This window comes from Oryctolagus cuniculus, chromosome 19 (assembly GCF_964237555.1).
Source record: "Oryctolagus cuniculus chromosome 19, mOryCun1.1, whole genome shotgun sequence".
Taxonomy (NCBI): domain Eukaryota; kingdom Metazoa; phylum Chordata; class Mammalia; order Lagomorpha; family Leporidae; genus Oryctolagus; species Oryctolagus cuniculus.
The window spans coordinates 38237958-38264513 of NC_091450.1; the positions used below are offsets into that span (position 1 = coordinate 38237958).

General features: G+C 43.7%; 1 protein-coding gene across 6 annotated transcripts in view; it reads left to right on the forward strand.

Moving 5' to 3' along the window:
• The window catches only part of SDK1 (sidekick cell adhesion molecule 1), a 980492-nt gene that overhangs the window by 402017 nt on the left and 551919 nt on the right, over nucleotides 1-26556 (forward strand). For all 6 annotated transcript variants that reach the window (XM_070064289.1, XM_070064291.1, XM_070064290.1 and 3 more), the window contains 2 exons: nucleotides 4500-4606; nucleotides 8844-8991. In XM_070064289.1, the coding sequence (XP_069920390.1) occupies nucleotides 4500-4606; nucleotides 8844-8991 (255 nt within the window). The remainder of the gene's footprint in view (nucleotides 1-4499; nucleotides 4607-8843; nucleotides 8992-26556) is intronic.

The following is a 26556-nucleotide window of genomic DNA, read 5'->3' on the forward strand; positions in this document are numbered from 1 at the left end:
CAGATGTAAGACCCCCCCCCCCCTCTCTGACTCTGCTTCTCTCTCTGTGTAACTATGACTTTCAATGAGTTACCAAGAGAGAATCTTCCATCCACTGGTTCAGTCCCCACATAGCTGCAATGGCCAGATCTGAGCCAGGAGGAAGCTAGGAGCTTCATCTGGACCTCCCATATAGGTGGCGGGGACCTGAGCACTTGGGCCATTAGCAGGGAGCTGAATTGGACGTAGAACAGCCAGGACATGAACCAGTGCCCATGGGCTATGGGTGTGGCAGGTGCCAGCAGCAGTTTTACCTGCTATGCCACAGTGCTGGTCCCAAGGAAATATTTTTAAATTGTAGATAAGTTTTACCAGAGCATCTTTTCTGTATAGCCATGCTGCATTTTCCTTTTTGGAAAATAGGTTACATTTGAGTGAGCTTTTGTTATCTTATTCTTTCTCAAGGTAGATGCTTTCCCATATGTGAAGAGTATCTGAACCTCAAGTATTAATTTCTTCTCCTCAAATATGATTTTTAAAGGTTTATTTATTTACTTGAGAGGTAGAGTCACAGACAGAGGGAGGGAAAGACAGGTCTTCCATCTACTGGTTTACTCACCAGTTGGCCACAGTGGCTGGAACTGAGCTGATCCGAAGCCAGGAGCCAAGAGCTCCTTCTGGGTCTCCCATGCAGGTGCAGGAGCCTGAGCACTTGAACCATCTTCCACTGCTTCCCAGGCCACAGCAAAGAGCTGGATCAGAAGAGGAGCAGCTGGGACATTAACTGGCACCCATATGGGATGCAGGCACTGCAAGCAGAGGCTTAGCCTACTATGCCACAGCACCAGCCCACAAATATGATGCTTCAATTCAATTGCAATTGCCATTTGCATATTTTTTACTTTCATTTTTAGTAAGTGATTAATGCACAAAAACCTGTATTATCTAACATAGGCAATGTGATGAGTTTGGAGATAAGTATGCCCATATGGAGCCATTCCCACCGTCTATGTCATAAATTTCTCCATCACCTCAGAAAGCTTCCTCCCACTCTGTTATTTTGTGTGGTAACATACACTGTAATACTCATCCTGTTACCGAAGTTTCAAATATTCACTAAATATGATTAAATATAGGTGCTGCACTGTGCAGTAGATCTCTAGGACTTACTCATCTTGAATAATAAATATTGCATGCCCTTTGGTACTTTCCATTTCCCTTCCCCCACCCCCTACCAGCCCCTGGCAGCCACCATCCCACTCTCTGCTTCTGTTAGTTTTGCTGTCTTAGATTCATCTTATAAGTGGTATAATGAAGTGTTATGTTTTTCTGTTTCCAGCTTGTTTCGCTTAGTATGTTTCCAAGTCTGTTTTAATTCAGATGGAATGACGTCATCTGTTTTTAAAGACTGAATAATATTCCTTTCTAGGCATACACCATAGTTTCTTTATTATCAGTAGGTAGAAACTGTTTGGATTGTATCCATATCTTGGCTTTTCTGAATAATGCTGCAATTACAATGGAATCCTTGATGCCTCTTCAGGATCCTGTTTTCAGTTTTTTATTTTGTTTTTTGAAAGCGGAGTTAGAGAGAGAGAGAGAGAGAGAGAGAGCGCGTGCACGCGCATGCGTCTATCCTGTGGTTCACTCCCAGATAACTGCATATATGCCTTTTACATATTTTCTATTCCTGCATAATATATATTGCATCAATAATATATGTGGATATGTATTATGTATACATATTGCATATACAAGGATGCTTTTAAAAGACCATGGAGATGTTTTCTTTTAGGATCTATTGTGGGGCCAGTGCTGTGGCACAGCAGGTTAAAGCCCAGGCCTGAAGCGCCGGCATCCCTTATGGGCGCCAGTTCTAATACTGGCTGCTCCTCTTCTGATCCAGCTCTCTGCTATGTCCTGGGAAAGCAGTAAAGGATGGCCCAAGTCCTTGGGCCCCTGCACCCGTGTGGGAGACCTGGAAGAAATTCCTGGCTCCTGACTTCGGATCGGCTCAGTTCCAGCCCTTGTAGCCATCTGGGGAGTGAACCAGCAGATGGAAGGCCTCTCTCTATCTCTGTACCTCTCTCTGTAACTCTGCTTTTCAAATAAATACAATAGATGTTTTTATGGAGAGACAGAGGAAGAGACACAGAGAAAACTTTGATCCACTGGTTCACTCCCCGAGATGACCGCAACAGCCAGACTGGGCCAAGCTGAAGTCAGGAGCTTCTTCCAGGTCTCCCACGTGGCTAGAGGGGCCCAAGCACTTGGACCATCCTCTGCTGCTTTCCCAGGCTCATTAGCAGGAAGCTGGATCAGAAGTAGAGCACCTCTGACTGGAACCAGCCCCAGCTTTATCTGCTAAGCCACAGCACCAGCCCCTTGTTTTCAGTTCTTATGGATACATCCTCGGAAGTGGAATTGATGGGTCATCCGGTGGTTCTGTTTTTTATTTTTTGAAGAAGCTTTTTATTATTTTCCACAAAGACTGCAGCAGTATATAGTCCCCACCACAATGTACAATGATTCAGTTTTCTCCATAGCCTCACAATCATTTGTTAATTTTATTGATTGATTGATTTGGGCTCTTAACTATTCAAACAGATGTGAGATACCTCACTGTGATTTTGGTTTGCATTTCCCTAACTATTAGTGATGTTGACCACTTTCTCATAAACTGGTTGACCATGTGTATGTCATCTTTGGAGAAATATCTATTTAGTCACTTTGCCTATATATGTATTTATTTATACTGAGTTGTAAGGATTCCCTATATATTTATCAAATATATCACCTGATTAATTCTTACTCTTGATTTGTTGGTGAACATGGCTTAGAAACCCGTCAGTTGACCATCTTAAATAGGAAGCTATTGGGCTAAGGGGCTCCAAAACCCTTTGTGCTAGATGGTTACTCACACATCTCTTTACTTGCTTATGAATTTTGAAGAATCCTATTATGATACAGCAGTAAACTGAAAGCAGGCATTTACAGAAACTGGCTTCTTTTTAATTTATTTTTTAAGGAATACAAATTTCTTAAGTACAACTTTAGGAATATAGTTATTATTCCCACCATTCTTGCCCTCCCACCCACACTCCCACTCCTCTTCCTCCTCCCTCTCCCCTTGCCAGTCCCATTCTCCATTTAGATTCATTTTCAATTAACTTTGTACACAGAAGACCAACTGTATACTAAGTAAAGATTTCAACAATTTGCATACACACATATGCAAAACTGTTTGAGAACTAGTTTTACAGTTAACTCTCACAATACCACTCATTGAGGACAGAGGTCCTGCATGAAGAATTAGTACACAGTGACTCCTGTTGTTAATTTAACAATTAACACTCTCATGTATGACGTCAGTGACCACCTGAGGCTCTTGACATGAGCTGCCTAGGCTATATGGAAGCCTTTTGAAACCACAAATTATGTCAGTATTTAGACAAGGCCATAAGTGAAGTGGAAATTCTCTCCTCTCTTTAAAAAAAGTACATGCTTCTTTGATGGCCACTTCTTTCCGCTGGGGTCTCACTCACAGAGATCCTTTGTATAGAACATTTTTTGCCACAGTGTCTTGGCTTTCCATGCCTGAAATGCTCTCACAGCCTTTTCAGCCAGACCAGGAAGCCTTAAGGGCTGATTCTGAGGTCAGAGTGTTACTTAAAATGATTGTCATTCTGTGTGTCTGCTGTGTGGACTGCTTCCTATGTTGGAACATTCTCTCCTTTTTAATTCCATCTGTTATTATTACCCAGAAACTATCTTTTAATTACTTTTTTATTTACTATGAAGAACACTGATGTTTTTAGATGTTAAATATTTAGTAAAAGATATACAAAAATACAAATGAAATGGCTTTTCTGTTATCTGAAAAAAAAATTCTAAAGTTAGTATTGGGCCTTAGGTGGAGAAATAAGGAAAGGAAGTGTTTTAAACTGTGTTGAGAAAGCTGTACTGGTCCCTGGAGGGAGGAAGAATCCTGATACCCTTGCTTTCTTTGTAGTAATGACATCAGTACCTCATCTTGACAGTGTTGTGTGAAATTTCATAAAGAGTTACATGGCATGTTGTATTAACATGATTGCAAGTTCTAGAAATAATTCCTAGAAATTCTTAGCATCTACACAATGAACCATAACTACTTTTTATTGAAAGGTCAGTTTAAATGTAGCTTTTAATTATTTAGTGGTTCTCATTCATCATTCAGCTAGTCATGAGTATTATCTCCTGTGTGCATGGTTCTCTGCTAAAAGCACGGATATGATGCTGAGTAAAACACATGTAGATCCTGACTCATGTAATATTTACAGCCTAGGGAGGGAGGTAGATATTGATGAAATAATCTCAGAAATAAGTTGCAGTTTGAATAAGTTGTTAGTCGATGTCTTAGTTGGGGAAGCATTGCATGTGTCTTAGGTTACCAGAAGTAAACCCTGTGTTGAGTGCTAGTAGGTGAGATGTCAAAGCTTTTATGGACATCACCATTAACTCTTCCTTTTGGTGTTTGGCAGGTACATTATTCCATCTTTACAGAAGCTGGATGCTGGATTTTACCGTTGTGTGGTGCGAAACAGAATGGGAGCACTCCTGCAAAAGAAATCAGAAGTTCAAGTGGCATGTATGTATGTTGTAAGGGGGCTCTCCCAAAGCAAAGAACAGAAACAGAGTGTCTGCAGGAAGCAATCAGAATCAATCCCAACCATTGTAGGAACTAAGGCTTTATCTTTGGTTCTGTTTAGAATAGAATAATTGCTGAAGTAGGTAAGAAAAAAGTGAACCTTTGTTATGGCTGATCAGTTGAAAAGATTAAGGACCATGCAGGGCACCAAGGAGGATAAAAATGTTAATAATATGCCTTCCTTTGTATGAATGAGCTGTTCTCCCCATCTCTTACATTCAAAATATTTTTAAGATAAATAGTTATACCAGTTTAGGTCAAATGTCATCCATTCACAGTCAGTTTTTTTACAATGATGATTTGTTTAGAAATCTTTTTCCTGAGCTACAAAAAGCACATGGATAGTCGATTGCCTAGATGGTATTAGTACTACAAGGATTGATTGCTTCCTTATTGAGCACATCCATTTTGGAGAATGAAATCTGTTAAAGTAAGTGAAGTAACGTCAGAATGCAGCGTACTTGACTTTTATCATCATCTTTAAGAGGGGAACACAAAAGAGGCCTATGCAAAGTATTTAGTATTTTTTTTTCTTTTTTTAAGATTTATTTATTTATTTGAAAGGCAGAGTTACAGATGGACAAAGAGAGACAAACAGATCTTCCCTCTTCTGGTTTACTCTCCAAATGGCTGCAACAGCCAAGACTGAGCCAAGTGGAAGCCAGGAGCTAAGAGCTTCTTCCCGGTCTCCCTGGTGGGTGCAGGGGCCTGAGCACTTGGGCCGTGTTCCGCTGCTTTTCCAGGCACATTAGCAGGGACCTGAATCAGAAATGGAGTGGCAAAGACTTGAACCAATGCCCATATGGGATGCTGGTGCTGCGGTTGAAGCTTTAATCCGCTGAGCCACTGTGCCGGTCCTCTTTTTGTCTAATCCAAAATCTATGAAGGGTAGATTGAGTTTAAAGGGACTGTCTGCCTTACTATATTTCAGAAGTACTACCAAAATATCTCTGTTTAAAAGTAAGCATAATATCCTATGAAATTTAAAATTATAATTTAATATGTTGGTATAGACTCTGGAGAACAGTGGAGTGTTACTAGGTTGGGCTGTGCTACATTTATTTGTGTTTTTGATCCCAGTTAAGTCCTGCATCTTTTAGTGTTCATATATAAAATAAAATAATACCTAACTAATCTACCGTAGTCCTAATGACTGAATGAGGTGCTGATGCTATACATGTTTAATTACTTTTTTAATTGCTAGAAAGGCTTAAATTCTCTGAATTGTATTGAACTCTCTCAGCTAAATGTGTCTGCAGAATAATTTATAACTTTTATTCAATTAGATAATTGAAATCATAACTAATAAACTGTGTGCAGCAAAATACCCAAATCATATTTGAATTAAGTTATGAGCTTGAAGCTTAATACATGAAATTCTTTTTAAAAAATTGTTTTGGACTTTCTCTGGCTTAATTATTTATATCTTTCTAGCCTTTATTTTTAGCTCTTAGTTTTTTTGTGTCTTCTTTTCTACCTTAACTTTGAAAGCACTAATCATGGAGAGACAGGCTTTATAGACCAGCAGATTAAGCTGCCACCTGGGATGGCTGTATCCTGTATTGGAGGCCTGATTCCCATTCTGGCTACTCTGCTTCCAAGTCAGCTTCCTGCTAACATACAACCTGGGAGGCAGTGGGTGATGGCTGAAGTGCTTAAATTCTTGCCATGCCCATGAGGGACCAAGTGAAGTTCCAGATTCCTGGCTTCGGCCTGGTCCAGTCCTGACTGTTGAGGGCAATTTGGAAGTGAACCAGCAGATGGAAGATTCTCTCTCTCTCTCTCTATCTCTCTATCTCTCTCTGCCTGCCTTTTAAGTAAACAAAAATAAATGAATAAAATAACCATGTCTATTTTTCTAATCTAAGACTCATGGTAAGAGAGAGACAGACAGACAGAGATAGCCACTGCTTCACTTCCCAAGTGGCTACAACAGCCAGGACTGAGAAAGACTGGAGCCAGAGCCAGGAACTGGGAGCTAAGAGCTCCAGGTCTCCCATGTGGCTGGCAGAGGACCAAGCTCTTGGGCCTTCTGCTTTTCCCAGGCCATTAGCAGGGAACTGAATTGGAAGAAAAGCAGCCAGGACACAAACCAGCGCCCGTAGGGGATGCTGGCATCGCAGGAGGCAGCTTTACCTGGGACGCCACAACACCAGCCACTTTTCCCTTAGTCCTTGCACACTGTCATGGATAAAATAATTTCTTGTGAATCATTGATAATGAACTCTACAATGGAATATTTCAAACTTACTTGCATTAGGTAGAATTATATTAGTTTTGCTGTGTCTGTGTGTGCATATTTATCTGTATCTGATTATAATATGGATTGTTGTAAAATTTCAGATGTCACTAATTTAAAAGTTAGCCATTTAGGAGCAGGCGTTGTGGTGCAGTGGGCTAAGCCTCTGCTTGAGTTGCCCATGTCCCATATTAAAGGTCCTGGTCTGAGCGCTGGCTGCCCCTCACTTCTGATCCAGCTCCCTGCTAATGCACCTATGAGGCCGCAGTGGTGGCCCAAGTTAACTGTCCCTGCTGCTCATGTGGGAGACCTGGATGGAGTTCCTGGCTCTGGTTTTTTTTTTTTTTTTTAAAGATTTATCTATTTATTTGAAAGTCAGAGTTACACAAAGAGAGGAGAAGCAGAGAGAGAGTGAGAGAGAGAGCGAGAGAGAGGTCTTCCATCCAATGGTTCACTCCCCAACTGGCCGCAATGGCCAGAGCTACGCCAATCCAAAACTAGGTGGCTCCTGGTTTTAGCCTGTCCCAACCCTGGCTTTTGTAGGCATTTGGGGAGTGAAACAGCAGAAGGAAGACACCTCTCACGCTCTTGGTTTCTCACAATCTGCCTTCCAAGTAAATAAATGGATCTTTTAAAAAAATCTTTTTATGCCTGCATTCTGCTGGCTGTTTCTTTTGAAACATTTAGAAATCATTCATCACTTTCTTTCTCTCTGTTACATTCCTTCCTCCCTTCCTCTCTTCCTCCCTTCCTCCCTCCTTCCAGTTCTTCCAGTTCTTCCAGTTCTTCCTTCCTTCCTTGAGGTCTTCCTTCTCCTATTCACTCTCCAAGTGAACCCAACAACCAGGGCCAGGCCAAAACCAGGAGGCTGGAACCTCATCCAGTTATTTCACTTGAGTGACAGGAATTCAAGTATTTGAGCCATCATCTGCTGCCTCTTAAGCATATTAGCAGGAATCTGGTTTGGAAGCAGAAGTGAGTCCCAACCCCTGGCACTCTCATATGGGATGCAGGTGTCCCAAGCGAGGTCTGCCCTTCAAAAAGTTTTTTTTAAGCTTCTTTTTTTTTCATTTAACGTTTATTTATTTATTTGAAAGGCAGAGTAACAGGGAGAGAGGGAGAAGCAGACAGATACCTTCAGTCAGCTAGTTCCTCCCCAGCTGGTCACAACAACCAGGTCTGGTCCAGGCTGGAGCCAGGAACTCCATCCTGGTTTCCTACATGGGCAGCAAAGTCCCAGGTTCTTGGACTGTCTTCTGCTGACTTCCAGGTGCATTAGCAGGAAGCAGGGTTCAACCGTAGCAGCTGGGACCTGAACTGACATTCTAATATGGGATGCCAGCATTGTGTGTGGCAGCTTAACCCAGTGGTTAATACCAGCCCCTTAAAATATTTTTAGTCAGTGGAACAAACATCGGAACAAAATGACTGCCCCAAATGAGGTCAACAGTCTGAGTGTGTAAGAACCTACTAAAAACGTGCAGAGGTTAGAAAATATTGCTTCTTGGAAGATCTTTTAGGGAGATGATGACTTTAGAAACTAAGAGGAGAAACTGAGCAGATGAAGGGACTGTTTGGGGCAGACCTGGCCTGAGAGGCTTGGTGGCTGCAGAGGGCTGAGACGGCTTTAGTACTGCTTCCATGAAAGCTGTAGGATGCTTTTCAGCAGTTTATTTCAGTGTTAGAATCAGTGTATTCCAGTGCATGCTGTAGTAAGACAAGGGACTCCTGGTTCTAATGAACAGTGTGCCTCTCTGGCAATGGAGGCAGTGGTTCCCACAGACCCAGATCTGTGCTCCTCAGAGCTACCACCAGCCTTGCTTGTCTTATTAAGTGCAGCAAGGTCATGGCTTTAAAGTCTAGTTGTTTAATCACTGATAGCCCCCCCGCCCATAAGAGACTTTTCCAGAACTTAATAGGTCTGTTTTTTCTCTGCAGATATGGACAGTTTCGTGGATACAGACCAGAGGAAGACAGTTCCTCAAGGGCATGCAGCAGTCCTGAACCTGATGCCCATCACCAGCTACCCCAGACCTCAAGTGACTTGGTTCAGAGAAGGGCACAAGATAATTCCAAGCAACAGAATGTAAGTTGCTGAAACATTCCAGTTTCTGATGCCATTCATTACACTTGCTGACACCATCTGCCCGGTAAGGGTACCAGTTAAGGTTACCAAGGATTTGGAAGGGGGCAGCCTCGTCTGGCACTTCTGTGTCAGTCTTTAACCAGCATCTGTGCTGAGGTTGCCTTGGGTATGTTAAGGCGGTTTAAGCAAAGAGCGATGTGCTGTTATCCTCCAGAGTGCTCCACACCCTGAAAGCAGAGCACACTCCTCTATGTAGTCCACTTGGCCTCTTCCTGCTTGCACTTTCAGATGTCCTTCTCACCCCTTGGTTGTGTTCAGCTCCAAATACTACTTGGTGACTGCTGATATTTACTGAAGTGCTGTGGGAATGTCCTCCTTTCAGTGAACTGTGTTTGATAATACTTTCTCCAACAAAAATGCAGTAATTGCTGCTTATTTCTCTTTTTCCTTTTATCCTGCCATGACAGTTTTATTTCCTTTGGTCTAATTAGTGGCTCACCCATCTATGGCGGAATGGTTGCCTGTGATTAGTCGGGTATTATTTCAAGGTGTTCTTGCCTATCCCACATTCAAGATACTTATCCAATGCCAGACCTGTTTTCTTCATTTGGAATTTTAAATAATTAAAAAGGACGGTTGGTGTGTATTTGAGTACTGGGCACCTGACAATCTAACTTAAAGATAATATTCCAAATATAAAGTTTAAGGATGAGTATTTTCCAAAGAATCATGAAATGCTGTATGCTTAGGCTAGAAGTCAAATATTTATGCTGCCAGGTGGTTGCATTGAGACAAATATTCATGAAGGGGAAAGCCTTTTGTTTCATTTTTTCCTAAAAGGATATGTGTGAGACAATTTGCTGAATAGATTTGAACTGAAATTATGAATTTAACTGGGGGACATAAATTTGTGGTCTCTGTCCTCCCTGCACATCCACAGAGACCTTCTCTCAGCCCGATGTCTTCATTCCTCCACCTTGGCCTCTCAGCCTTTGAGCCTTGACTTTTCTTAAACTTAGTTTGTAGTGTTTCAGTTTTGGTCATTGGAAACCAGAAAAAGGGAAAGTTGTCTAAGAGCCATATTTTAAAATCCTAGTGAAAATACCAGTTACTTTGGAAGATGGGATAACTGCTATGCCTTTTCCCCTTATTTTATTAAAAGTTGCTTGGGTAGCCACCTTTATATTGATTCCAGTTGTAACAGACGCCCCACGAGTTTGAGTGAAACAATGATGAAAGATCAATTTCTCATTATCTTAGTAGAATGTTAAGCTGGGAAAGGGCAGCTGTGGGAATTCCTGCATGTATGTTACGCAAAGTTTGGGTGTTGAGCACAGAATGGCCCAGCGCAGTCCCAGAGATGGGGAGCCTTCCTCGCCAACAAGTGCTTTTCATGGGTGTCACGGTAGCTAGTAAGTATGTATTAATTCAGTTTTTAACTTGTGGTCTATCTATGCTCCTGAGACAACTTTTATTCAACAAATGAGAAAGGATATAGAATGAAATGACTGTTAATTACAGAAGCATATTTATAAAAACTTAAAAAAATTCAAGGTAAGGACTTATGGTGAGCTAATGAAGTAAAGATGTCAGCGAGACTTGAACTTTGTTCCCTGTCAAATAAATGGTCTGTGATGCTGTTGATGAGTCTCTAATCTCAGTAAAATAGTGTGGTGGTGTTGCTTTCTTTTTAAAGAGATGACATGATGCTGGTTGTAGATACTTATATTTTTGCAAGGTCCTTTACTTTGATATTTTCCACCTCATCATCACCCCACATGTATAAAGTACTTGCTGTGCAGGATACCATACATAAACCAGTAGGTGTGTGGCTTTCTCCACAAGTTTATACGTCACTCGACGGCACGCTGCTTTCCACTTGTGAGACAGTGCAGCTTGTTTCTGGAGATGGAAGGGCCTCTGCAAGCTTGAGCACACATGGTGTCCAGGTGCAAGTCAGACGCCATTCAGTCTCTCGGCACCACCACGAGTGCTGTCTGAAAACTGGCACGTTTGGCCTGGAAAGCTTTGCTTGTGTTGAAGCACAGGTCAACCTTCTGCGCCTGCTCTAACCTCTCTCTGTGAGGGCAGTTCCTTTACACAGCTGGAGATGCATTTCATCCCCACCCCTTGTTTGTCCCCCAACTCTTAGCGTTATATCGTGACTTTAAAATGTGAGGGTAGGCTTACTAGTAAGTGATTTTCCCCCCATTTTCAAGGGAACCAGTAGGTCTCGTGCTTCCCAACTTGAAAAATAGTGCAACAGCCTATTAATAATATCAGCAGCAGCTATTATGTATTGAATACCGCTTTAACCATGTCTTCTGCAATTCTCACAACTGCCTTCAGAGGCAGGTATGATTAGCTGTACTTGCAGCTACCAGAACTGAAGATTGGCCATGTTGACTAGAGGTCCAAGGGCACACTGCTTATCAAGGACAGAGCTCAGCTCCAAACCCGGGTCTGGGTGACTCCGAATCTCATGCTTGTGTCTGTATCAGGCTAATTCTTCTTTTCACTGTCTTTACTTAACCTTTTCTTGCTTTTGATTTTTTTCTCCACAAGTTACTGCAGTCTTTTTTCTCCTTTTATTGAAAACCACCTTTCAATTTGAACTAATAATGATTAGCCTATGTTTGCATAGAAAAAGTGTCAGATACTGATATTTTGAAAGAATCAGTAGGATTTAGATTAGATGAGGGGTATGATAAAACAAGAGAAGCCATGAATAGCTTTAAGATTTGGGGCCTGATGAATGATGACATGGGGTTACCTTTTCTGGAAATTGGACTGTTCTGGGAGAATGGTGTGTGTGTGGCATGGGGAGGGGGGTCTGTGACTTATTTTGGACATACTAAGTTTGAGATGCATGTGAGCTTGCCAAGAAGAGTTAATGACTAGATGGTTATATATATCTCAGACTCAGGATCACCAAGGAGATCTAGGTGAAACTTGAAAGTTATTGGTTTGTTAATGATGTTTAAAGATCCCTACAAAGGTACAAAATATTTAAGCCAGTAGGCCAAGCCTAACATATCAGTTAAGATGGCCTTGCTTGCAAGCCACAAAGGTTGACTTTGGTTGTCTGAGAGAGAGAGAGAGAGAGAAATTGATTGGACTATACAGAGAATTACAGCACTCAAACAGTAGAAGGAATTCAACAGAAACCAGTGCTGCTCACGAGGCCTAAGGGTCAGGGAGCAAATCAGTCCTGGAATAGCCCCCCGAAGACATCCAGGCCCTGCTTCCTGGAAGCTGTGAACTTGTTAGTTACTTGGCAGAAGAGAATTGAGGTTGCAGAAGCAAGAAGGAAGTAACACGGGTGGGAATAGGGGACAGAGGAGCAAGACCGTCTCAGGGTGGTGCAGTGAAGATGTGCTGTGTGAGACGCTGTGACTGGCACACGCCCCACCCCGGCACCCTTTCAGTCTCCGGCTTTCAGCATCTAGTACTGGGAGTCGTGTCCCAGGATGTGACCCATGTATTCCAGGGGATGGAGGCCTGACTCCCCGCTGTGCCCTCTGGCACAGAGACTGGGCATCCTTCTTTTATGTAAGTAGCAGGGGTGGGTCACTGGGTTTGAAATTTTTGTAAAGATTTATTTGTTTATTTGGAAGTCAGAGTTACAGCGAGAAGGAGAGACAGAGAAAGGTGTCTTCGATTCCCTGGGTCACTCCCCAAATGGCCACAATGGCCAGAGCTGGTCCGATCCAAAGCCAGGACAGGAGCTTCTTCTGGGTCTCCCACATGGGTACAGGGGTTCAAGGACTTGGGCCGTCTTCCGCTGCTTTCCCAGGCCACAGCAGAGAGCTGGACTGGAAGAGGAGCAGCCGGGACTCAAACTTGAGCACATATGGGATGCCGGCGCTGCAGGTAGCAGCTCTGCCAGCTATGCCACAGCACTGGCTCCTGGATTTGTTTTGATCACCACTTAGCACACACTCTTTAGAATGCTTTGAATTTAAAAAAAAGTATTTTCCTTATGACCTTATGAGGTCAGTCAAAACTCTGAAATAAGAGGTAATAAAAGCTTTTATTTAATATCCTGCTTCTTTGTTGAATTGACTGTTCCCAGTTTTAGGTCCTGTCTACCCCAGGACTTTTACTTTTCTACTCCTTACCTATACATCATTGCTTCATGACTGTGCCTGGCCTGGTAGTGTGCGTTACAGGTGTGCAGTACTGGAGTGACTGGCTGCATGAATGAAAGTGAAGGAATATCAGAGACCTGTAAACTTGCTTGCATAAGGGAAGAATGAGAACAAACTTCAAGAAAAATACTGTTGAAGTAGAAAAAAATCTTGAATGGGCTGATTTTTTTTAAGATGCATTTATTTTACTTGAAAGTCACAGTTAGAGAGAGAAGGAGAGGCAGAGAGAGAAGGAGGGAGGGAGGGAAAGAGGTCTTCCATCTGCTGGTTCCCTCCCCAATTGGCTGCAATGACTGGAGCTGTGCTCATCTGAAGCCAGGAGCCAGGAGCTTCTTCCAGGTCTCCCACATGGGTACAGGGGCCCAAGGACCTGGGTCATCTTCTACTGCTTTCCCAGGCCATAGCAGAGAGCTAGATAGGAAGTAGAGCACCCGGGACTTGAACCAGCGCCCATATGGGATGCCGGCACTGCAGGCAGTGGCTTTACCCACTACACCACAGTGCCTGCCCCAGGGCAGATTATTTTGTAAAAATTGAGAATAAGTTATATGTAGAATTTTGCATAGGTAATTGTAGGTTTTATTTATCTGAAATGAAAGAAATGCATGTTTATTCCCCTAACTTACTAAATCCAAGCAGTTAACTTGCTATCTTTACAATTCGATGATGAGGATAGTTTTGTCTTTTTTTTTTTTTTTTTTTTTTTTTTTTTGACAGGCAGAGTGGACAGTGAGAGAGACAGAGAGAAAGGTCTTCCTTTTTCCATTGGTTCACCCCCCCCCCCCAATGGCCGCTGCGGCCGACGCACTGCGATGACCCGAAGCCAGGAGCCAGGTGCTTCTCCTGGTCTCCCAATGGGTGCAGGGCCCAAGCACTTGGGCCATCCTCCACTGTACTCCCTGGCCACAGCAGAGAGCTGGCCTGGAAGAGGGGCAACCGGGACAGAATCCGGCGCCCTGACCGGGACTAGAACCTGGTGTGCCAGTGCCGCAGGCGGAGGATTATCCTATTGAGCTATGGTGGCGCCAGTTTTGTCTTATAATGTCTAATTTGATACTAAAATCCATCTACGTTGTCTTCCTTTAGATACATGTTCTTTGCCTTCTTTCATTTCTCAAAATAGCAAATGTGAGTGCTAATGTTGTGCGGCGTTCCTTGTAACCCAGGAGGTGGCTCCTACCTCCAGGAGGTGGCTCACTTCAGCAGTTGGCAGGGTAGGGTGCATCAGCCGGCCCTGTGTGGTACCATTCCTGGGCTTGCTTGCAGGTGTTGGTGCTCACATTGCGTCCTGGAGCCTACCTGACAGGAATGTGTGAGCACCAGTGTTCTTGCATGCATTTGCCTGGAAATTGAAGTCTCTAGATTAAGTATTTCAAACCTCCAGTCAGCTCTGTGGGAGATGGCTTGCCAGTAATACTCTAGGGTGTGAAGCATGGCCAGTGAAAGCACGCAGGTGACTCAGAAACGGTCTGGCTCATAATTGTTCATGTTTAAATGCTCACACATCCATTAGCTTATCACCATTTCATGTCCGTGGCTTCAGGACAGATTTGTTTAAATTAACACTTAGATTGAAAGTCACAACTTAATGCTTGAATAAAGTAGGGCTGGTTGTAATGATATTTTTATAGTTAACTGAGCTTTCAAAATAATGTGCTTTTAAAAATTTTAAATTTTATAGGCAGTTTGTGAATATTTATAGAGAATATCTGTACATATAAACTGAGCTATATTTAGTGTCAGTAGGAAAGATTACGCGATAAAAGTTCAAGACTTGCTTCTACTGTAACCCTGACCTTGGACAAGATACTTTTTCTCCCTTTGCCTCCATTTTCTCGTGTCAAAAATGAGGCACACGTGTGAATGCTTCTGAGATCCTTTCTGTGTTGACATTTAGTGACGCCATTGTGGGAGACGCCCGTGGCCAGTCGTGCCTCCCTCTCCCCTCCTGTCTTTCCTCACATTTCTATGGATAGTGATGGAGTACTGGTGGCTGAGGCAGAAAGGGGAGGGAAGTGTCAGAAATTTCCAAAAGCTGTTAATGAGGGGAAATGGGTTAGTTTCGCAGTGGGAGGAGTGTTCTATGGGATGCCAGTGCCGGGGGCGTGAGAGTTACAAGCACACACTAAATTTTAACAAATGGGTGCAGTCAGAAGTAGTCAACAATCCCAATCAAGAAATTTCCCTCACCTCTATTATGGACTTAATATCCTTATTCCTGCCCTACCCTCCCTCTAACCTAATTTCTCATCCTATAGGCTAATCTTACCTGCCCCAGGGTTTCATATAAAGGGAATCACTAAATATGAAATTTTTTGTGTTTAGTTTCATTCATTCAACATGATTTCTGGCATTCTAAATGTGATATTTAATAACAACAGTAATTAATGATTTTCTGTGTTTAAGGGCTTTTCATGTAACATTTCATTTAATCCTCACAGCGGCCCAATGAGTTGATCCTGTTGTAATGGTCACTTCGCTGAGAGCATGAATGCCGAGAGGCACACAGCTGGCACCTGTCCTTGCGGTTTCATTACCAAGTTGATACTTGCCCTCTGGGTGTATCCCTCCCTCCCTCCTTCTTTCCTTCTTTCCTTCTCTCTCTCTTTCTTTCTTTCCTTCTTTCTATTTATTTGAAAGGCACAGTTGCAGAGAAGGAAGGACAAAGAGAGAGATTTTCCATCTGCTGCCCCATTCCCCAAATGACAGCTCTGGCCAGGCCTGGGCCAAGCAAATTCATTAACCAGGAACTCCATCCAGAGCTCCCATGTGGGTGGCAAGAACCTAAGTACTTGGGCTATCTTCTTTTGCCTTCCAGACACCTTAACAGAGAGGTGGGTCAGAGGTGGAGTAGCCAGGTCTTGAACCAGCACTCCTATATGATAAGGGTGTCCCAGGCAGCAGCTTAACTCTCTGAGCCACAGCATCAGACTCCAGACGCACTGCTTCCTTGGGGTCGTGGCGTGGATCCAGAGGATCAATGTTGTAGACAGAGGCAGCAAACACATGCAAAAATGGGAAAGAGCTTCTTGGGGTTTTTCTTCGAGAGAGTCCGTACTTAGTGTGGTTAGAGTGAGCATTGTGAGGAAGGGGTGGGCAGGATGATTGAGAAGAGGCCCAGGACACTTGTGGCCCCAGAATCTGGACGGGAGTCTGAATTTCACTCTCTGCACAGTGAGAAGTCTTTGGAAAAAGCTTTCTTTTCTTTTCCCCAGTACTAAAAATTATTTTTAAAATTAAGTGCATTTTTAAGTGTCTAGTTTGTTGGTGTTAAATGCATTCACATTGTTGTGTAAGCTTCAATGCGGTCTGTGTCCACGGCTCTTCATCTTGACAACTAGCACTCTGTGCCCAGTAAACACAGATGTTATCAGAGGCTTTGAGGTTCCACCCCACAGCTGCGTTTATAAACCACGCTGGCCTCTAGGCACCCATCCTGCCGTAGTCCCTCTTCTCCCCTGCTTCTGGTGCCCACTTTCTGTGTCTATCTGTAGGAATCAGATTGTGCTAGGTTCTTCATATAAGTGAAATTTTACAATATTTGTTCTTTTCCCCCCATTAAATTAAATGTAGCAGCTAAGCTAATTGTAGACTCTCGTGCAGTTATAAGAAATCACGCAGAATGATTCCATGCACCCTTTTACAGGTTTTTCCAAGTGGCGATGCCTTGGGAAACTGCAGCGTACTTTCCAGAGCCATGCTGTTGACACCGACTCCGTGGAGTGCCAGGGCCTCACCGTCAAGCTGGAGTCTCCCATGTGCCACAGCTGTTTGCTTTGATTCCCACCCTAATCCCTGGCAATCACTAATCTGCTTTCTCATGTCTGTAATTATATCATTGAAAGAATGTTACTTGGATGGGATTGTGCATCATATGAAAGGGTATAACCTTTTGGGATTGGTTTTTACTCCACATTCGTCCCTGATACACCTGGGTATCCCATGTATCAGTAATCACAGCTGGTTCCTTGTTACGTTGGTGCCGTATTGCTGGTGTGGACGTACTGCTCTTTGGTGCAGTCATTCACCTGTTGAAACACATTTGGGTTGCTTATGGTTTTTGATTATTATCAGTAAAGTTGCTATAAAAATACCTGTAGTGGCATTGGTGTGAACATCAGGTAAACGCCCAGATGTGCAGTAACTGGGCTGTTTGAGAATTGCATGCTTAGTTTTTGTTTTTGAAAAAAGAAATACCAAACCTAGAGGTTTGTACGTAGAGGTTGAACCATGATGTATACCCTCCAGCAATATGTGAGTGATCTAGTTTTCCTGCTATTGGGTGTTGTCACTATTTTTACTTTATCCACCCTAAGAGGTATGTAATGATACCTCATTGGGTTTTAATTTTCATTTCACTAATGTCTAATGATGTTGAACATTTTTTAATGGACTGGTTTTTAAAAGAACCAAATAGAACAAAACCAAAATTCTTGCAATGAAAAATATATTCATACCAAAAATACGTTTTCATTTAAAAAGTCAGTTGAGTGAATGAAAGAGGAAGCACTATCCTGCTGTAGTGGGAATTGTTGCTCTGGAAGACCTAAGGAAATGACCCAAAATGAAGTAAAATGATAGAAAATACGAAAGAAAGGCCAAGTGAAATGGAAGAAGGAATAAGTGGTAGACATCTAAGAAGTGTTCTGTAGAGACTGGAGGATAGCTAATGTGCAGAGACATGCCTGCTGTGCAGTTCACGCCTCCCTCCTCTGCTCAGTCCTTCCCTCCTCCCTCCTGCTCACCCTTCGGCAGACTCTGGTTTCCTGAAAAAACTCGGCTTATACACAAGTATTTGAAATCTAGACTTTAGAATGGAGTTTCTTGGGGAGTTAACAAGGTGTAAGGAGTAACTGTCAGTGTAGGGGCTGAACTGACATGGAGGAAAAGGTCTTTGGCAGTTCTCAGGAATGACACTGAGGCCACGGTATTGGAGTGTGCATCCACACAGCTGTGAGGCCACCAGGATGACAGCGGTAGAGGGCGATGGAGTCAGGAGCTACAGTCTTCAGTGACTGGAACAGGTTGGCGACAGTGCTAGTTCTAACTTCAGTAGGGGACAGCAAGGGAGTAAATGCTGGTGCAGCTGATGACGTAGGTGTCAGAGAAGGAAGGGGGCTTGGAAGGAGAGGAGGAGGAGGAAGAGGAGTGGTTTCATAGCTCCTCTGCTTGCAGCTCTGGGTAGATCAGACACTGAAGCTCTCCTAGAACTGCGCCTTTGTTTTTCTCTGTCCAATACTGGCATCTTAGACTCTCCCCCCGGTGCTGTCCTGGCACGCTTCAGTCTCATTTATGAAGCAGAGAGAATGATCCCCTCCTGGAATTGTCCTGATTTAACGGAAGATAATGAGCAAGAAAGTAATTTGCCAACTAATGTTCAGTAAAGTGAGAACAATGTATGCTGTGTGTAGCCCTGCCACCTCCAGTCGTGCCTGGATGCACACCCTAAAGCTGCTGTATGGTTGTGCCTTGTGTGTGGCTGTCTTTGGGAAGGGGAAGGGTCCTGGGTAAATAGTGGCATGAGCCAAGGGCACAGCTCTCTGCTGCTGGAGAACACCCATGCCCTTCTCTGCGTGCTCATTGCTAAACCAGGAAGTCCCTGTTGCTCTCACCACGTCCAGGAGGATGGGGAAAGGAGGGCATTCCATTGTCTGGGTTACTATCATCCTGGGGCACAGTAGTGTCCATCAAAGTAAGAAAAAAGACTGATGCGTTATCTTGCTGTAGCCAACAGTATACAGACTTCTGACTAAGCTTCCCTGTAGCTGCGCTTCATAACACAACCTCACTGTGCACAGTGAGAGCACTCGGCTACTCTTGAAATTGCCTGTTTTCTTGAGATTGCCAGGCAGTGTGATGAAGGGTTACCTTATAGACAGGTTATAGGCTGTAGCTGTGACTAGCCAGATAGTTAAGTCTACAGCCTTCAGGGTCACGCAGTGCACCTGTACTTAGGGAAGATCATGAAGTGCTCTCTGCACGGTAATGGGTGTTGGGCAACTGCAGGCAGCTGACACCACGCCCTCTGCTGTGAGAGAAAGGGTGCCTCACAGAGAGAGAACAGCTTCAGGGCCAGTGGCATTGCCCAAGGAGGGGGTGGGGTCCTAGAATTATTTGGTTCCATTTGAGTTGGCAATGTAGCGTTTAACTTTAATGACAAGAGTTTAATATTCTATGTACCAATTTTTCATTTGAAATAAAATACCGCTTCATTTTACATGAGCAGATCTAGTGACAATAATGCATTTCTTTACAAATATTAGCCTATTATACATCTTAAGTCAGTTGCACATAATTGCATTTCACCAACTCTACATAATACTTTAATTAAAACTAAGATAATTAAAATACAGTTTTAATGAACAATAAATTCTGGAGTTGCCAAGCCTGGAATGTGTTCATTGAATCATACCTTTCTCGTTTTCGGTTCTGAGATTCATATCCCTTTATGTTTTGCAACGGCAACAGTCCTGAGCAAGAGGCATTTCTAATTGCGTGTATAGTACCTAACTGAGCGATAGATTTGTCTCAGCTATCCAACCCCTTCACATGGAGTTGATTGTTTGCTACTGACTGTAACCCCTTAAGACAAGAAGGTTTTCTTTGTCTCACAGTCCTGGGCCAGAGGTATAGTAAATGTTTGTTAAATGAATGGTTGAGTATCCCTTGCATGAGCAAATAAATAACAGCACGTGGCCCGTTCTGGGGAGATGGTATGGGACAAAGTAGACTGGTGTGAGCTGCAGAATCCTCTCTTAGAGCCACTTGGTCCCCCTCTTGGCCCTGACACTTAGTAGTGCTGTGACCTTGGGCAGGCAGTGACCTATTCTCAGCACAGTTGGGAGCGTGGGATATCTCAAATGGAGCAGATGGAAGCTACCTGGCCACCCTCTTGGAATCATGACTGGGAACATTTATTTGGGGGAAAAAATTAGAGGTGTAAAGTGCTTTTAACCTGTAAACATTGTGACAGTGGTGTTGGTATCATCATCTCCACCTCTGCACATTACATACTATAATTATCTACATGAACAAGCATTAGTATTCACAGTCACCTGTTCCTCGTCTCGTTTGGAACTTTATATTTTTGGTAGTTTCTGCATGATTAATGTTCAGCCCTTTGTTAATGCCACCCTTTAATACGAAATGTGTGGTGATGCAGCGTGCTCCCTCGCCCCCTTTTCTTCTATCCCAGGTATAGTGTCCTTGGGAAACTCAAGCCAATCTTAATCTTTACCTTGTTCCTTGCCTCTAGTGTTTGTTCGCTACACAGTCAGATATGATTGACTTTTATTAGCTCCTCTTCTGGATTGTCAATGTCAGTGTTACTCTCCCCCAAATACAGATCATTTGTTCACACATTCGTTTTTCTCTTGTAGGAAGCCATTAACTGTTCTGGGCTCATCTGTGAAAGTGAACTCGTGTGGCACCAGTTCCTCATGGAGAGACCATGCTGTGGCCATGGCTAAGGGATACAGCCATAGTGAAAAGCAGAGACGATTTTGTGATGCTGTTTGAGTTTTAGCTCAAGCCTAGGCATGGTGCCAAGGAGCACCTTCCAGTGACCACAGGAGGCAAACCAGTTGGATATCTGTGGAGGCCCAATGGTCAATGGGGTTAGCCTGCACTTGCAGTTTGGGGACACTGTCTCACAGCAGGCCTGGTTCCACCTGGCTTTGTCCTTAGTCATAAATGTTGGATACCAGAGTTACACCCCCCTACAGAGAAGACGAGGGGGAGAAGCTACTTTCTCATCCTGGAGGAGGAGTCCCACGGGGGAAAGCAAGTGCTCAGAGCTCAGGGAGAGACACCGGACGTGTGTTCCACGCCAGGACTCTGCACCTTAGGGCTGGTGCGGCACGGAGGCTATAGCTGGAAAGATGGAGGCAGCGAGACGCTGCTGGGAGCAGCAAAGGGTAAACTGATGAGAGTTGTATCAGACGTGGCTGTGGGTTGGTGCGCTCATTGTGGGAAGAGTCCTTGTGGATAAGGGACACAGTGCATGTCAGGCTGGGCAGGGCAAGGGGAGCATGCTGGATTCCACATAGCACCAGGGATTCTCTGCAGTGCTCTCTGGGTAGTGCTCTGTGGGTAGGCCCCACAACCACTTGGGGGAGTCGGGGGTGGGAGCCAACCTGTCTGTGGGCTGGGGCGGTGAGGAGGAGCAGAAGCAGCTGGTTGCATTGGGAGGAGCTCCTGGGAGCAGGTAAGGGACGTGCAGCCCATGCAGATGAGGTGGAGCGCGTGCGTTTTCCTTATCTGCCCACAGACTGCTCTGAATCTTCATAGTGTGCCAGTCAAGAAGTGGAGGGAGTCTTATCACACTGATTTTGTGGATGACTGCTTGGGGGAAGAGTGGCTAAGTGATTTAAAGTCAAATAACAAGAGAGTGGTAGAGCTGTGCTTGGGGTCCTGCACGTGAACCTTTACCACAAAACTGGTCTCGCCTTGCCCAGGGGGTTGTGATGTGGCAAAGTGGGCTTGTGCCTGTCTTTTGGCCCCAGGATACCGCATGCAGCCAGGTCTCTGGGTTCATTGAGGCTGCTTTGCTTTCTCTGTAAAATAAGGTGATTTTAAACTGGATTTCCTGCCTCATGGGACCTTTATTTTTGCATGTAACGATCAAACACTGAAACGCACAAACGTGCCTTCTGTGAAAGTGGCAGAGTAACATGGAGGTGTTTTTGTTGCAAGGGGTGAATCTGCTGCAGTCAGATCTGACTAAAGCCCAGTTAGATCTCATGGCTGGAGTACTTGCTGTAGACGATAGCCCCTGAGGTCAAGGTCATCGCTGAGCCAGTCAGCCGGTCAGCACTGTGCTGGGCTCGGGTAAAAGGATCTGTAGCTTCAGTGGCTCACTGTCCAGTGAGTGAACTGTGGCCAGCTCAAGTTAGTGCATCTCACATCTTTATGTTTTCTAATAGCAGCCTATTGAGATGCAATCCACCTACCGTAAAAGTCAACATTTTAAAACGCCGAATTCAGTGGTTGTAGTGTGTTTGCTGAGTTGTGCAACTATCACTGCTAACAGAACATTTCCACTGTCCACCCCCGCAAGCAAACCCCATACCCATGCACAAGTCACTCCCCGTTCTTCCCTGTTCTCAGGCTGCTCTGGGCATTTAATGTAAAAGTAATTATACTGTGTCTCTTGATGCTTTGTGAAGTCTTCACTCAACTGTCATTTTCTTTACTGAGGTCGACAGGGGCCAGGTCATATACGACTTTATGTCTGAAGACAGGTTTGGATTTTGTCCAGGGCCAAGGAGGGTTTTACACGGGGAATGCCAAGATCTGATGTGTCCTAAGAGGATCTGGTGCTTTATGAAGATGGGATATGGTGGGGAGCAAAAGTGGAAGCGGAGAGGATGCTTAGGAAGTTTTTGCAAATGTCTTGGCAAGGGATTTTTTGCTGGCAGCCTGGGCAGAAGAAATAGAGAAATATTCAAATTAAACTGTAGTTCAGAAGTGGCATCGCAGGATTTGAAGATGACTTGAGGGTATAGTGAGTCAGGCTTCTCGTGTCTGACTTGAGCCTTGGGTGTGTGTTTATTGGAATGATGCAGCTGGATTAGAATGGAGCTTGGGCAAGTTCAGTTTGAGATGCTTGTGAAAAATCAGGGTGGCAAGATCAACTAGACATTTGTATATTCCCAATTCTGGGGCTTGAAGGAAAGACAGGAGAACCATAGGATGCAGGTGATATTTAAAATCACTGCAATGGATGAGCTCGTCAGAGAGCAAGAGTTGAGAGACAGTGAAGAGAAGCCAGTTCTGAGGGACCTGAACATCTGGCAAGGATGGGGGAAATAAGCTGCCCACGAATTATAGAGAGGGAGGAGTCCGTCTGGAAAGCTTATGCAGTGCCATGGAATCACCGGGAAGACCTTTCCACCTGATCCCAGCCCGTAATGGATTGAGTCAGTGGGATCTGAATTTAGTAATAAAGATTGGCAAACAGAGGAGGAGAATGGAAAGTATGAAGGGAGTGGGAGAGGCGAGGTGAGACTGAGATGCAGGGAGAGCCCGTCCTTTTCCAGCTTTGGCCACCATTTTGGTAAAACCTGCACATGACTCGGCTCCAAAGTCTGGTTGGGAAAGGGTCCAGTCGCACTGCTCCATAGCTGTGAGTTAGAGGCCCTCTGGACAAAATGTGCTGTGGACAGATTAGAAAGTTTAGGATCAAACGGCCATAACCGCAGTTTGATGCTTCACCCAGGATGATTTTTCTTCGTGTTTTAGTGCTCGGTCTTCATCATAGCTGACGGAATTGCACTGTTTTTACCTTGGGAGATTATAAATGAGGAGGCATCTTAGAACTTGTCTATCTTTGGGAGCGTGGGTCTCGCCTTCTTCAGTCTAGACTTGCTCATTCATTATTAGGTGAGGTAAATCATTACACCTGAAAGACAAATTGTGCCCTTTAGGCATCTGTAGCATGTGTGTACTGTGTTTTTACGGTCGGGAGCTGTAGCTTAATACTTGAAGCAGTTTTGAAAATTAGATAAGCTGATCATTTTTGGTATTCAGAAATTACCTATGAGAAGTCCACCTGTGCTCATGGTCATGTTAACACTGTCTTTTGTTCTATAAAATCAGTGGGAAACCACTGATTCTCGATTAAGAGCTGTAGATAACCATTCCCTGTACTTGGTTAGTGTTGTATTTGAAAACCTGAATCATGCCAAGTACTTTGAAGAACGAATTCACTAGCAATAGTTTTGTCAACTTTCTTTAACAATGTTAAGTGGATATATGCAGAGAAACCATAGTCTGGCTTGAAACTGCCGTGTATGGATCACCATTACTGAATTAAACTTGGGTTACATTTAAGAATTTTGTCCACGGAAATGAATGCGAAACATTACTTGTGTTAATTAAAGTTGGAGAGAAAAGAGGCAGCCTGCCGTTGGCTTGTGTCTCTGATCCTTGGTTGTGATTGGAATGTCTAGTTATTTAGTGCCTGGCCTTCATCTGATACACTCTCTGTGAATTTAAATAAATTGTAAATGCCCTGGATACAATTTAGTTATTTCTTTGATCTAATGATGAAATAAGGAATTGTGGCAATCATAGAATTTTTGAAAAGCCCCGGCTGATTAGAAAGAAAAATTGTTTCTAAATTTTTAGTGGAAAATACCCTGGGATTACCATTTCATATTATTTGGCTATTCTTCTTAATGCCTTTCGGAATAGATACTAGATACAATTATCTGCCTTGTAGGGTTGTGGTGGGGACCACCTGTTTGAGCACATGGGAATCAGAGGCCTTGAACTGGGTCACAGTGAGACCATCTTAACCATTTTTACTGTTTACTTTATTGCAGTAATCACCTCTATTCATGGGCTCAGCTACCCACACAGTCATCCATGGTCTAAAAATATTAAATGGAAGAGAGACACCAACATGGCAGAATAGGGAGAGAGCTTACTGCTCTAGTCTAGGATAGTTAAAAAAAAAAAAAAAAAAAAAAAACGTGGAGAGAGTGCGAGTGCAGGGAAGGGTTACGGAGGAAACGGCAGAGGAAGCGCCACACAAATGAGAGGGACGCTGTGGATCTACGCGGAGGGTGTGGACACACGGCTCAGGACCCCTGCAGCCGAGAGTCTCAGCACCAGCTTTGGAGAGTGAGGTGAGCCCAGACTGCAGCAGCCCACGCCACTGGCAATAGAACTGCAGGAAGAGCCTGGCGTGAGTCTGGCTTGGGGCCCTGTGGGGGACAGTGTGCCTGCCAACCTAGAGCAAAAGAAGGGGCACGCTTCTCTCTCCCCAACCACCTGGCACCAGTGTCCTGTAACTAGCCGAGGGCAGGCCTGTGCCACTTTGGACATACGTAACAGCTACACCAGCGTGTGTCTGCGTGCCCAGCAACCAGCCGAGAGGAGATGCCTGAGTCTGGCTGGGAGAACTGACAGGGGCTGGGCGTTCATGACTGGGGAGCCTTCTGTGCTGGGACTGTGAAAACACTGTGGCTGGGTGTGGGGGGACAGGGTGTGGCTGGGCCTTTGGGCAGTCACTGTGGGGGCTCCACACGCTTGGGCTCCCTGATTTGCTGGTTAAGATCATTGCTGCAGGGTCTGTGCCCACACGGAGGACTGCACAGATCCTTTGTGTGGTTCTTGTGGCAGCATGGATGAATATTGTACCCACTGGGGCTACTGCCTAGGCATTTGTTGCCTTGGAGGAGAGGTGGTGAGCATGAGACTACGCCAGTGGAACAGAACAAATATCCCCTCTGATTTAAAAAAAATTTGCCATTCCCGATTTGGGAGTCACCTTGTACACCCCCTTCACCCTTGAGCACTGAGCAGAGTTCCTTGGCTAAAGCCAGCACACACCTCAGGGTATTCACTGAAAGAGAAGACACTTCACTAATCCACAGAGGCATAGTCCAAGATAAAAACCATCACAGGGAAAAAAAATAAACAAGTATCGTCACAAATACCTAAATATAAATGCAGCAATTCAAGAAACAGGAATAAGTAAGATACTATGATGCCCCCAATGAAACACAAGAATACTTCAATATTAGAATGTGAAAATGAAGAGATTGAAGAAACGACAGAAATTTTTTAAAAATTCATCGTAGGATTACTTAGAAGTAATCAGAAAAAAATCCATGAACTAAAGAAATCTGTACATGATATGAAAGAAAATTTTGCTCATGAAATTGAGATTATAAGGAGAAATCACAACAAGATATTGGAAATGAAGAATTCAATAGAACAAATTTTAAAATGTGGTGGAAAGCCTTATCAACAGAATTGGTGAGGCAGAAGAAAGAATATCTGAGTTAGAAAACAAATCTATGGAAATTTTATATTCAGACCAAAAAGAGGAAGAAATTAGAAAACTAAAAAAAAATGTTGGTGACCTATGGGATACTATCAAATGACCCAACATTTGGGTCTTAGGAGTTCCTAAAGGCATGGAAGAGAGAATGGATTAAAAGGCCTTGTAGTGAAATAATTACAGAAAACTTCTCTAATTTGGAGAACGTGTTGTCCAAGTACAGAAAGCACATAGAACTCTTAATAGACATGACCAGAAAAGATACAGCATGACATATTGTAGTCAAATTCTCCACAGAAAAACATAAAGAAACATTTCTTTCTTTTTTTTTTTTTTTTGCTGCTTTGTTTCTTTTAATTCTCCAGTGTTTTAACTTCAGATTAAAAAAAGGAATCTCAGTCATACAAAAATCTTTTAAGTCTTATTGACTCCTATTGCAGCCATCTGGGGATTGAACCAGCAGATGGAAAACCTCTTTCTCTGTGTCTACCTCTCTGTACTCTGTCTGTCAAATAAATAAAATAAATCTTTCAAAAAGTACAAAGGAAATCCAAAGTAAACAATAAGAATATTTATGGGGAAAATGGCAGGGCCAACTCATTACTTATCAATAGTCACCTT